Raw genomic sequence first — 12711 nt, 5'->3', positions numbered from 1 at the left:
TAAATAATGTTTTTATTGATGGTTTTATATAGATGCTTTTTATTATTTTAAGGAAAAATCCATTTATACTTCAGCTTTTAAGTGATTTTAATAGGAAGGAATGTTATTGTGTCAAAAGCTTTTTCTGCATCTGTTGTTAATAATCATATGATTTTACTAGGATACTAGGATGAGCTGTCTTACTTACTTTGACTCTTTTGGATACGTTAAGCAGGGTGAGGGTCAGTCTTCTGAAAGTCATCAGCATTTTTTGTTTGTTTGTTTTGCTTTTTATTTAATCCTTAACCTTGAATTCACAACACTCTTGCCAAAGTTGGAGTATCTTCAGATATCAAAAAGGAAGGAGAGAAAAAATTGTCTCTGAAGCCATTAGAAACCAAGAATAAGTTTTCTCAGGCAAAGTTACTGGCAGGAGCTGTAAAACACAAAAGGTGGGGGTTTGTACATATTACAAATTGTTCCTTTGACTTCACAGATGGAGACCAAGAGTGACAGTTGACCTGAAGCTAGACTCTTATGTCATCTGTCCCCTGAATCTCTTATCTTCCCTCGAGACTCTTTATGCAAGAATAGCTCTTGGGGGGACAGCTAGGTGGCACAGTGGATAGAGCACCAGCCTTGAATTCAGGAGGACCCAAATTCAAATCTGGTCTCAGACACTTAACACTTCCTGGCTGTGTGACCCTGGGCAAGTCACTAACCCCAGCCTCAGGGAAGAAAAAAAAAAAAAAAAAAAAGAATAGCTCTTGGGATTGTATTCTTGATCTTAGGTCCTCTAACATCATACTCCACTAGATACCCAAGCCTTTGTAATTATTTGGGAACAGGGTAGCAGAATTGCATCCTAAAAAATAGTACTGCCTTCTGTCCACAGAGTAAGGCAAAATAAAGATCCTTTGATATACTGTAATGTGTTACTTTAGACATGAAGGTGAGTATTAGATTATGTCAACCTGACAAATCAAAGTATTGATGAAATATGATGTTGCTAAATTCTATTTTTGTCTTTTATAAATTAATGTGTATTGCCATTTGATCACATGTTGGGAGGAAATGTATTGAAGCTGCTTTACTCCAGGGGGGAAAAAAATCTAATATTCAAAGCAGCATTTCTAATATTTAAAAATGTTATAGTGATTTTTTTGGAGCTGATGTCATTGAACAAAAGGAACATGTCAGAAAAAGTACATCACTGTTGTGTTTAGACTGTAACATAAATATTGATCACGAGTTCATTTTCATTATTTAGGTCTATACAAACTAACTGAATCTTTATTGTTTATTCATAATTTAATTTATGAGAGATTTAATTTTAAGTAAGCTTCATTCACAACTGTTTTGTGTCTTATATAGTAGTGTACTTTCTATTGCTGTAGGTAATAGATTAATCTCTACTTTTGCTTCTGGAATCTTTGGTTTGCTTACGGTATTCTCTTAATGATGAGCTCCTAGAAATAAGAGGAATGGCTTTCATTGAATGAATTATTTCAAATGTTTGGGCCCCATGGAAGAATTTTCAGGAGGACTCATCTTACTTTTGCTTGATGCAAAATGGAAAATTGCCCCAGTGATGTGCTAAAGAAACGAGCCCTTTGCATATTGTTCCCTTTTCAATAAGGATACTTTATACAGCATGAATTCCCTTGATGTGGGAATTAGTCTACTGATGTTTTCAGAGCAGTGGTGTCACACTCAGAAAAAAAAGCCTGTTCATAAGGGTTCCTATAGATTACATATTTACTAAGTTTTAAAATGTAATGTTATCTGTGTTTTATTTTATAATTATTTTGTTAAATATTTCCCAATTAAATCTAATTTGGACCTGCACTCAGAAGTGTTGCTCTTTAGTCCATGTTTGATACCTGTAGTTTATAGCTTTTTGTATGCTTTAACTTCTCAGTGGCTAGGGAAAAATCTATCTATTATATGAGCAGTACATGAATTTTTGATATGATGACAAGAGACACTTTTTAACTTCATGAAGGATGTCCTTTAATACTTGACTATTACCACTTACCTCCATATTTATAGGTACAACTATAGGCCTACTTGGCCAGAATGAATAGATTATATAATTAATTTATTATGTGTTGTTATATTAATATAATTAAAATATTAATTTTATAATTAATTTATAATTCTGAGTCCAGTAGAATTCGCTTTTTTCAAGAGCTGAAAGGAATCTTGTCTAGCCCTCTTTTTAAATTTTTTTTCAAATATCAATAATTTATCTTTTCTGTTCCTTCCTTCTCCCATTTCTTCTCCTACTATAAAAGGAGAAAGAACAATAATGGTCTTGTAACAAATAAGCTTCATCAAGCCAAACAAATTCTTTTGGCTATGTCCAAAAATCTATCCCTTTCAAGTGGATAGAGTAAGCACCTCTTATACTTCCTCTTTGTCCCCCTGGAATCATAATTGAGCATTATATTAGAATTCTTAAATCTTTCAAAATTATTCCTTTTGCAAAATTGATATTATAGATTATTCTCCCAGGTCTGCTCACTTTGCTTCGTCCATACACATCTTCCCAAGTTTCTCTGAAATCATGTTTCTATACTTTTTTCAGCATTGTATTGCAATATGTTAATGTATTATAATTTGTTCAGCCCTAATTGCTCTGTTTTCCCTTAGTTTCCAAGTCTTTGTCACCACAGTTGCTAGAAGGAAAAAAATATATATATATAAATTTAAAAAAAATTTTTGAATAAGGTTAGTAGTGATATTGATGAGGCAAAAGGTGTGTGTGTGTGTAGAGATAGATAGATAGATAGCTAGTTTAGTAACTTTTGAGGCATAATTCCAAATTGCTTTCTAGAACAGCTATACCAGTTTGCAACTAAATCAACAGTATATCCTTGTTTTCCTATAGCCCTTCCAACATTTGTTATCTTAGTTTTTGTCATCAGTTCCAGTCTGATAGGTGTGAGGTAGAGTGATATGCAACATTTAAAAATAATGAAATAGAAGCTTTTTCTTCCCTTGAGAACTACTTGATCATATCCTTTATCAGTTTATCAAATGAGGAAAATGATTTTTTTAATAAGTTTGATTCTCTACCTTATATATTTGGGAAATGAGACCTTTATTAGAGAAACCTTCTGCAATTTTCTTAGTTATGTTTCCCTTCTAATGTTAGGCTGCATTGAATTCATTTGTACTAACTTGTTTTTCCTCTTGGCTCTTCTTGTTACTATTGAGTCAAATGTATTTTTGTACTAAATTCGTTATGGTATTATATTTGATATTTTACCTTTTGACCAGTTGAGAAGAAGCACAAATTCTACCTGTGTCCCCAATTATATAAGTTAACATGTAATATTTTATATATAATATATAAAGTAATAAGCCTCTTTCTCATTTTTCCCCTTTTCTTCCTTAGTCTATCTTTTATTTCTCTTCCCTTTTTTAAAAAATCATAAAACATCACAGAAATTATTCTCAGGCTCTCCATTTTATTTGACTCTTGACTCCTATGGCATTATAGTTCTTAGAAGATGCTTCTTTGATCGATCCCTTGTCCCAATTTTTCCCATTAAGATCTAAACACTTTTTCCTTATGGTTGTCTTTCCTGATGTTCACCTGTAATTACCTTTATTATGCTTTTCTTTACATTCATTTTTGCATTTTAGAGTTTCCATTCATCTCTTGTCTTGGATTGTCATATTGCTCCTCTTTTATGGTTGTAGCTGCTTAATCTTCTTGGCCTGACTGTTATTCTTTAGTACTTTAATACTAAAAAGTACTTTAGCACTCTTACTTCCTAACTGCTTGTAATCTTTCTAACTCTACTGTATTGTATCTTTGATGTGGAAACTGAATTTTGGTTATGACCTTCTTAGAAGTTTTCATATGGAGGTCTTAGGAGATGAATGATCAATGAATTATATTTTTATTTTTCCCTCTGTGAGAGATCTGGACAATTTTATTTCATGATTTCTTGAAACATCTAAGTGCTCTCTTACCTTTATCTTTGGTTCTAGCTTTTAGGTAGTTTGGTGATTCTTGAATTATCTCTCCTTGATTTGTTCCACATCTGTTGTATTTTAATATAAGGTACCTTACATTTTCTTTCCTTTTTTTCAACATTGTGATTTTGTTTTAATATTTGTTATCTTATGGTATCATTAAGCTATTATTGGTCCATTCTAATATTCAGAGCTTCTTTTAGTAAGATTTTATACCTTTTATGCTAAACTAAATCTCTTTCTAAGTTTCTTTTCATCTAGAGCTCTATTTAATATCATTTTAAACTTTTTAAAAAATCCTTTCATAATTTCTTCTAGGAATTCTAATTGAACTTGTGGCCAAGCTGTTTTCTTTTGAGGATTTGTTTATAGGTGTTTGGAAATTATTCTTCTCTTCTGGGCTTGCTTCTTGTATATTCGTAGCATCATAATAGCTGCTGATCTTGGTTGGGTGAGTCCCACATCTTTTCTGTGTAACCCCATAGTTGGAGTTCTGGGTTTTGACTCTAAAAGGTTTAGTTCCCTCTGGAAGATGCTTTGATGCTGGTTTGAACCCAATTCTTAGCTCTGGGCATCCCTACTATGCTGTAAAATGTGGTGGAAGAATCATGTATAATGATGAGAACTTAAGGATTATGTGAAATACAAATATAAATCTGATTATGTGGCTTTTAAATCTCCTTCATTGTTTTCAAAAAGTGGTTATCAGTGACTACTTGTGATGTATTTTGTTAAAATATTGCTGAAAATGACTACATTTTATAAATGTTGGTAATGAAATTGAAATATTGAAAATAATTTATCTTCAAATCTAAAAAAAGATTGACATAAATAGAAATTATTTTATGTCCATAAATCATACTGTATAATTCAAATAATATAAAAAGAGCTCCTTCTATTTAAAGGTAAAATTATTGATCAAGTAAATTTCACAAACTACCCCAATTATATGGACAATCTAAAAGCAAAACTAAGTAGGGAAGCGCCCAGAAAGTTGACCCTTCAAAGTTGTTAGTTACCTCTTTGAATAATGTTATTTTTGGGGTCAACTCGGGTTTCTATTTCTATCCCCTTTCAGTGTGATTATCTTGTCTAGGATAGCAAATAGTACTTTTAGTAGGAATTAACATGTACCTCATCTTTTTCCTAGCAAATTATATATTTTCACCAAGTTAAACACTTTTTTTTTCTGTGAAATTTGGCAGGGATAATTAATGTAAAGTTGTATATGTATATATAAATAATATATATGTAAGTGACTACCTTGTGTTTTATTATTTTTGTGGTTGATTGAGTTTATTTAAACATAATTTTTTCTAGCTTGTGTGCCATACTGAATGTGGTTGATTATGGTTTTTTGCCATGAAGATGTGATTGTTAAGGAATACTTTTAATGTTTAAAAGGAATACTTTTAATGTTTAAAGATTTTTTTTTTAAGTTCATCATTATGGTGGTCATGCATCTGCAATTAACAGAATAATTCTTTTCCTTATGAAATCAGAAATCAATTCATGCCCTTATTTCTTAGTAATTATGACTGAATCAGTCATATTTTTAATCTTAGAGGAGCCAGTATGTTCTAATAAAAAAAGTGTTGGATTGGGAGTCAAAGTATTTGAGTTCAAATCCTCTTGTCATTTATGACTTGTATTATTAAAGTTGCTTTCTCAAGCTCATCTATGACATGAGCAGATTGGAAAAGATAGCTTCCAAGGTCCTTTCTAGCTCTAAATCTGTGGTCCTGGGAAATGTTTATTAATTGTTCACTGATGCCTAAAGTTGAAGCTACAGTAGAAAAATTAATTAGATTTGATCCCTTTTGTATTTCTGTGAGTCTGCACTGGTTATTTTTAAGATACATTTTTGTTGATATCTTTTTTATATAATCTACATGTTCAAATATATCCCTGCCCTCTCCATTCTTCCTAGCAGTGAATAAAAAAAGAAAGAAAACAGTTTGGCAAAGCACATCAAAAAAAGTCTGTTGTTATTATCTATAATATTTTTACATTTCTAGTTCCTTATCTTTGCTAAGAAGGATTAGAAGTGCCTTCTCTACTTCTTCCTGCAAATCGCTCGACTAGTGACCAGGGTTTTTTGGAGTATTTACATTGGGTTATGGTTCTAACTTTTATCCACTGTGCTTCGGGACAATAGTAGTACTGGCAACATTTCTTTGCAGTCCTCTGTTGTTTTTTTTTTGTTTGTTTTGTTTTGTTTTTTTTTCCCCCCCCATAAAACTGCATATATGTGTTTGGAGTTCTTATGACCTCTTCTTGGAGGCTGTAAATGAGGGCATTGACCTCATTTTCCGGTGACATGAAGTCAGTCAGTGTTTTTTGTAGAATTTATCAGACACACTTCATCTATAAATAGTTGTTTAGTAGGTCTAGATATTCTTTAAAGCCTACTTTTAGGCATAATCAGAATTTTCTCATTGATACCATTTAAACAATCTCAAGAATCTGGACAAGATATTAAAGATAATTAAATTTTTATAGACCCCCCAGCTAGTTACCTATTAGTTTTTTGAAGAACAATTTTATTAATAATTATGCAATCCAGACATTGCACAAAATAAAATATCCTTCCCTTCCCCCACCCCTAGTTCTTTGAAACTTCCCCACAATTTGTCAAAATAGTTACTGAAACATTGCTCTCCCAGGAACAGATGATCACTTTGTACTGATATAACATGAGTCATCATTTTTCTTGTTACAGTTCAGAGGGCAGCAATAATGTGAAGAGGCTGAAACTTGACACTGAACAAGATGATCAGAATCAAGGTGTGTATTAGCATAAATATTTTACTTATAGCACATGTGTACCATAAAGATATGCTGAGAATTAGTATGATGCTTATAAACAGACCTATAACTTACTGAAGTGTTTTGATAACTGCCCTACTAAAAGATGTTAGACCATTAGAGCAGAGAGATACCATTTGTGGTCTCCCAATATTGGTTGCATAACTTTAGTGTATAGCTTAATTTACAAGCTTTTTTTTTTTTTTATGTCAAGGATCGTAATTTCTATTTGTATTATAACCATTTGGCAGTAGAATGTCCAAGTGTTTCTGAATGTTTGTCTGGGTCTGAATTTATCAATTAAAACCTCTGCCTTGAGCATAGTTCCCAATTATTTTCTCTGGTAAAACTTTAACTTGGCTACTTTTTATTTAGTGAAAATTTTTTTAAGTCACATGTGGTTACAAATGAAGCTATGTGCTTTAGTGGTTATCAGGAATTGGAAATAATTTCTCTCATTTTCTACTTACGACTACTTTAATTCCTTATGATATTGAAGCACATGCCTTTAATCACAGAAGTCATCTATAAACCTTTATTGATAAGTCCCACCTTTATTTCTAAGTAGAAATAGAATTTTTTAATAAAATGTTTTGTATTAATTTTTATAATTTTAACATTTTTTTGACAGTACATATGGATAGGTAATTTTTTTTTTTTTTACAACATTATCCCTTGTACTCCCTTCTGTTCCGAATTTTTCCCCTCCTTCCCTCCACCCCCTCCCCTAGATGGCAGGCATTCCCATACATATTAAATATCTTATAGTATATCCTAGGTACAATATATATGTGCAGAACCGAATTTTTTTTGTTGTTGTTGTTGTTGCAAAGGAAAAATTGTATTCGGAAGGTATAAATAATATATTTTTCTTCTGGGAAGAAAAACAACAACAAAAAAAAATGCTCACAGTTTACACTCATTTCCCAGTGTTCCTTTTCTGGCTGTAGCTGATTCTGTCCATCACTGATCAGTTGGAATTGGATTAGCTCTTCTCTATGTTGAAGATTTCCACTTCCATCAGAATTGATCCTCATACAGTATTGTTGTTGAAGTGTATAATGATCTCCTAGTTCTGCTTGTTTCACTCAGCATCAGTTGATGTAAGTCTCTCCAAGCCTCTCTGAATTCATCCTGCTGGTCATTTCTTACAGAATAATAATATTCCATAACATTCATATACCACAATTTACCCAACCATTCTCCAATTGATGGACATCCATTCATCTTCCAGTTTCTAGCCACTATGAAAAGGGCTGCCACAAACATTCTTGTACATACAGGTCCCTTTCCCTTCTTTAGTATTTCCTTGGGATATAAGCCCAGTAGTAGCACTGCTGGGTCAAAGGGTATGCACATTTTGATAACTTTTTGGGCATAATTCCAGATTGCTCTCCAGAATGGTTGGATTCGTTCACAACTCCACCAACAATTCATCAGTGTCCCAGTTTTCCCACAGCCCTTCCAACATTCATCGTTATTTGTTCCTGTCATCTTAGCCAATCTGACAGGTGTGTAATGATATCTCAGAGTTGTCTTAATTTGCATTTCACTGATCAATAGCTACAGGCACATGCACAGCTAGAAATAAAACCTTCATGGCTTCTTTAAACCATCCCTGGCTACCATCACACTCTAATAACAACAATAACTCCTCTGGCCCTTCTAAGCTGTATCTTTTCCTCACAACAACTCTGTGAGTAAGGGCACAATTCTTATCACCCTGATTTGACAGAAGAGGAAACCAAAGCACTTCCCACCATTAGGTGAGTGTCGCATGCCCAGGGTTGTGCTAGTCTCATGTAATTTCTGTCCTCTGACACTTTGTGCAGGCGCAGTCCTGGCATCAGGGACCCAGGGATCACAGCTGCTTGTGACTTTGGGCAAGATATTTAACCTGTGTTTTCTCAGTTTCCTTAGCTTTAAAATTCAGAGATTGGACTAGTTGACTGACTTCTTTCCATACTCCCCTGACCACCACTGGTTTGCACCATTGGCACCTTATGCTTGTAATATTGCAGCAATCTTCTAATTGGTTTCCTTACATCTCATTTCTCTTCAATTACACATAGGTGCTAGATTTCTGAAGCCACGTTATTCCCCTGCCCATACATTCTAGCCTTTCTGTATTGCCTCTAAAATCAAATACAAACTAATTCAGTTAGAACCCTTCATAACTTAGCCTGAAGTGACAATTCCAGCTTCCTTATGCCTTGTATGATAGAACCAGATTGTCCTTGTTATTGTTTCTGGGCCTTGGCCTTGATTGTCCCCATTACTTGGTATGCCTGCCTTTCTCACCCTTGGAACTTTTCCTTCAGAGCTATATTCCATGGCCATCTTCTACCAGAAACCTTTCTTGACTCACCCAGCTTAGTGTCTCACCTTATAATTTCCTTGTCTTTATTTTGTGTACTATACTGCTGATATGTATATGTGTTGTCTCCTTTGAAAGAGTGTAAAGTGGATAGAGTATCAGCCTTGAATTCAGGAGGACCCGAGTTCAAATCTGGTCTCAGACACTTAACACTTCTTAGCTTAGTGACCCTGGGCAAGTCACTTAACCCCAGCCTCAGGAAAAAAAAAAAAGAGTGTAAAGTCCTTATAGACAGTTTCTTTTTTGTCTTTATATTTCCAACATATAGCACAGTATCAGGAAACACTGACCACTTATTTAGCCTGGTTACAAGAATTTATCAGGTATAATAATATAGGGAACTGTAATCCATTAAGTCAGCTTTATAGTTATATTGGTCCACCCATTAGCTCTTTCTAACAGGCCTTGGGAAGGAAACCGAATAAAACAGAAATCCTAAAAACTGCCTTAAAGTTTTAGTCACTGTTGTTTGAGTTCTGAGTCTTTTGGAGACGAATCCTTCTAGCCAGGACCTTAATGAGCAATGGGTGGAGCCCTACAGCTAAAGGCAGGAACTGTTTTTGTGCTCAGGCTCTTTAGCTCTATAACAGAACAAGTGAATACAAAAGTTGGTTCCATCTGCTCTATAACAGAACAAGTGAATACAAAAGTTGGTTCCATCTGCTCTATAACAGAACAAGTGAATACAAAAGTTGGTTCCATCTACTCTAAAACAGAACAAGTGAATACAAAAGTTGGTTCCATCTACTCTCAAGTCACACATCTCTGAATCCCAATAACACACTCTTTATTAGTAATTTTCAGTGTTAATTTGGCTTTACAATGAGTTCTACAAATGAGGGAAGGTGACAGGAGGCACATCCAAATGTGCAAGATCAAAGGGCAGATTTCTTTCTGGGCAATTAACTACCCTTTCTTTCCCCCCCCCCCTTTGCAACTTTCTAGATGATGTAGGAAACTTAATTTCCATTTTTTCAAAAGCTCTATTTCATGGCATTGTCACTTTAGTATATTCTATACATTTTTATGACTGGCTGCTATTCATTTGGCTCTGACTATCCTGTCTATAGGAAACAAAGGGTTTTTTCCTTTTATTGTATTAGTGGAATCTCAAAATTAGTTGGGTTAGGTGTCAATATGTCCAGGATTTTGTTGATAGATTCCTTTCTTTGTCTGGGAAGTATTCCATGTAGGTGATTTCCAAATAACCTAAAGTTTACCTTATTGTTTCAAATTCCTTCTCCCCCCTCTCACTGATATGCCCACTCCATTTTCCATTTCTGTGTCTTTACTTTGGTAGTTTTCTGTGCTTGGCATATACTCCTGTCCTCACTTTGACCACTTAGGTTCATTCAAGACCTGTGTTTCACACATGAGGCCTTCACTAGGTTGCTTCTCCCCAATACTCTCCCCTCCTTTTAGTTTAGTATGCATGTATTTTGCATATATATATATTTGTGCATACAGTCCTGCCCGTTAGACTGGAGGTTTGATGTTTTTGTCTTTGTATCCCTAAATACAAAAGCACATAGTAAAGCACTTAATGAATGCTTGGTGATCTATTGAATTTGCTGAAGATAGTTTAGCTTTTTGTTGACTGTACTTTTTGAGTTCTAATATCCATTTTTCATGGTTTTTCAGTCTCTCCTGTCACTTCCAATTGCAACTTCTTACTGTTGTCATTATGTCTACCTCTGAATGGTCTTGTATTTATCCCTCCTGCCCATCAGCTAACTTGTTGCTTCTACCCTGCTAGAACCAAGCCTTAATAGACTAATTAGTAATCTTGAATGAAAGCCTGAAGTAAAAGTGCACGACTTTGGATATATAACATTGGCTTTTTGACATTTGTTTTGGGTACTTAGAGGTTTCACTTTTTAAATTTTGGCTTTATTCCATAGTTGCAAAGTAGTCAAATAAATAGTCTTCAGATAAATTATGTGTTTATTGCATTTAATACTGAAACCTAGATTAGGGTTACAAACTACAGCCTAAAGGTCAAATATTGGAATGATTTTTTTTATATTTTAAAATATAATAAAACTGTTTTTATAATGTATTTGAAAATATGAAAACCAGTTTTGATACCTAGTCAGTTGGGATTTGGCTGAAGGGTTATATTTTGCTGACTCCTTCCTTAGATGATAACATTTCTTGAAAAGTTTGGTGATATAAATGATATTCAGATTGGTACTTAAATATATCTGCCCCTTGCTTGACAAACCACTCAGTCCATCAGGGATATGTTTTTGGTTTAGATTTTAGAACTAGAAGGGACCTCAGGGGTCACTGGGTTCAACAACCTACACATTTTATGATGAAGAAATTGTACTACAGAGAAATTTACTTGCCTAGATCACAGATACTAACTAGTAGTAAGTGGCCAGGATTTGAAACCAAGTCTTCTAAATCCAAATCCAGAATTTATTTGAGTTTGGGTTGTTCAGTTAAAACGATTCTACTTGTACCATCCAATTTTCCTTTCACTCTTTCAGTGTAGATTATGGCTTCCTTTCTGAGACAGGCAGTGTAGCTTCTAGGAGACTAGGAGAGAAAAAAGGGAAAATTCCACAAATTCTCATTTGGGCTATATCAAATTGAGTCAATATACATAACAGGCACTGTGCTAAATTCTGGGGATACAAAGAAAGGCAAAAAGAATTCCTATTCTCAAGGAATTTACAGAAGAAACATCCTGCAAACAGCTACACTATCCAGAATAAATTGGAGATAATCTCAGCAGTAAGGCACTGACTATAAGAAGGATAGAGAGATAAGAAAGAAGAAAATTCCAAGTGTAGAAGACAGTCAAGAAAAATGCACAGTCAGTAGGTGGGGGTGTCTTATATGAAGGACAACAAAGAGGAGTGAATCAGAATATGTATAGGGTATGTTAAAAGTTTTTTTTTTTTTTGTTTGTTTGTTTTTTTAACAAAATTGGAAAGGTAGGAGAGGATCAGGTTGTGTGAAGGGCTTTAAAAGCCAAACAAAGGATTTTATATTTTGAGTTTATTGAATAGGAGGCTGACATAGTCAGACCTGTATTTTAGGAACATTTACTTAACAGCCGATTGGAGGATGGAGTACAGAGAGACCTGAGAGAAGTTTATTGAAAATAGTGTGGCGTAGTGGATAGAGCACCAGACTTGAATTCAGGAGGACCCGAGTTCAAATCTGGTCTCAGACAGCTTCCTAGCTGTGTGACCCTAGGCAAGTCACTTAACTCCAGCCTCAAAAAAAAAAAAAAAAAAAGAAAAGAAAAGAAAAGAAAATAGTGTGGGTGTGAAGTGATGAGGATCTACACTTCATTACCAGTATGTCAGAAGCAGAGCAGAAAATAGGGCCAGACATAAAAGTAGACTTTGGCAATAGATTGAATATAAGGATAAAACAGTTGAATAGTTGAAATAACACCTAAGTTGCCTATGAGCCTTATCTTATATGAGCTTATGAATATGGTGTTGTCCTATATAACAATAAGGAAGTTACCAATAGAGGATGGTTCTTTTTTTTTTTTTTTTTTTTTTTAATAGGGGGAGATAAGAGAACATTCAACT

At 34.1% G+C, this 12711-nt stretch overlaps 1 protein-coding gene across 7 annotated transcripts in view; it reads left to right on the top strand.

Moving 5' to 3' along the window:
• Positions 1 to 12711, top strand: part of PSME3IP1 (proteasome activator subunit 3 interacting protein 1) — a 53910-nt gene that overhangs the window by 38863 nt on the left and 2336 nt on the right. For 5 of the 7 annotated variants that reach the window (XM_074293505.1, XM_074293502.1, XM_074293506.1 and 2 more), the window contains 2 exons: positions 298 to 431; positions 6692 to 6756. In XM_074293505.1, coding sequence (XP_074149606.1) covers positions 298 to 431; positions 6692 to 6756 — 199 coding nt within the window. The remainder of the gene's footprint in view (positions 1 to 297; positions 432 to 6691; positions 6757 to 12711) is intronic. The other 2 variants (XM_074293504.1, XM_074293503.1) reach the window with 1 other exon arrangement.

The sequence above is a fragment of the Sminthopsis crassicaudata genome, chromosome 2 (assembly GCF_048593235.1).
Source record: "Sminthopsis crassicaudata isolate SCR6 chromosome 2, ASM4859323v1, whole genome shotgun sequence".
Classification (NCBI taxonomy): Eukaryota; Metazoa; Chordata; class Mammalia; order Dasyuromorphia; family Dasyuridae; genus Sminthopsis; species Sminthopsis crassicaudata.
The sequence above is the reverse complement of the archived record's forward strand: the minus strand, read 5'-3'. Positions and strand labels throughout refer to the sequence as shown.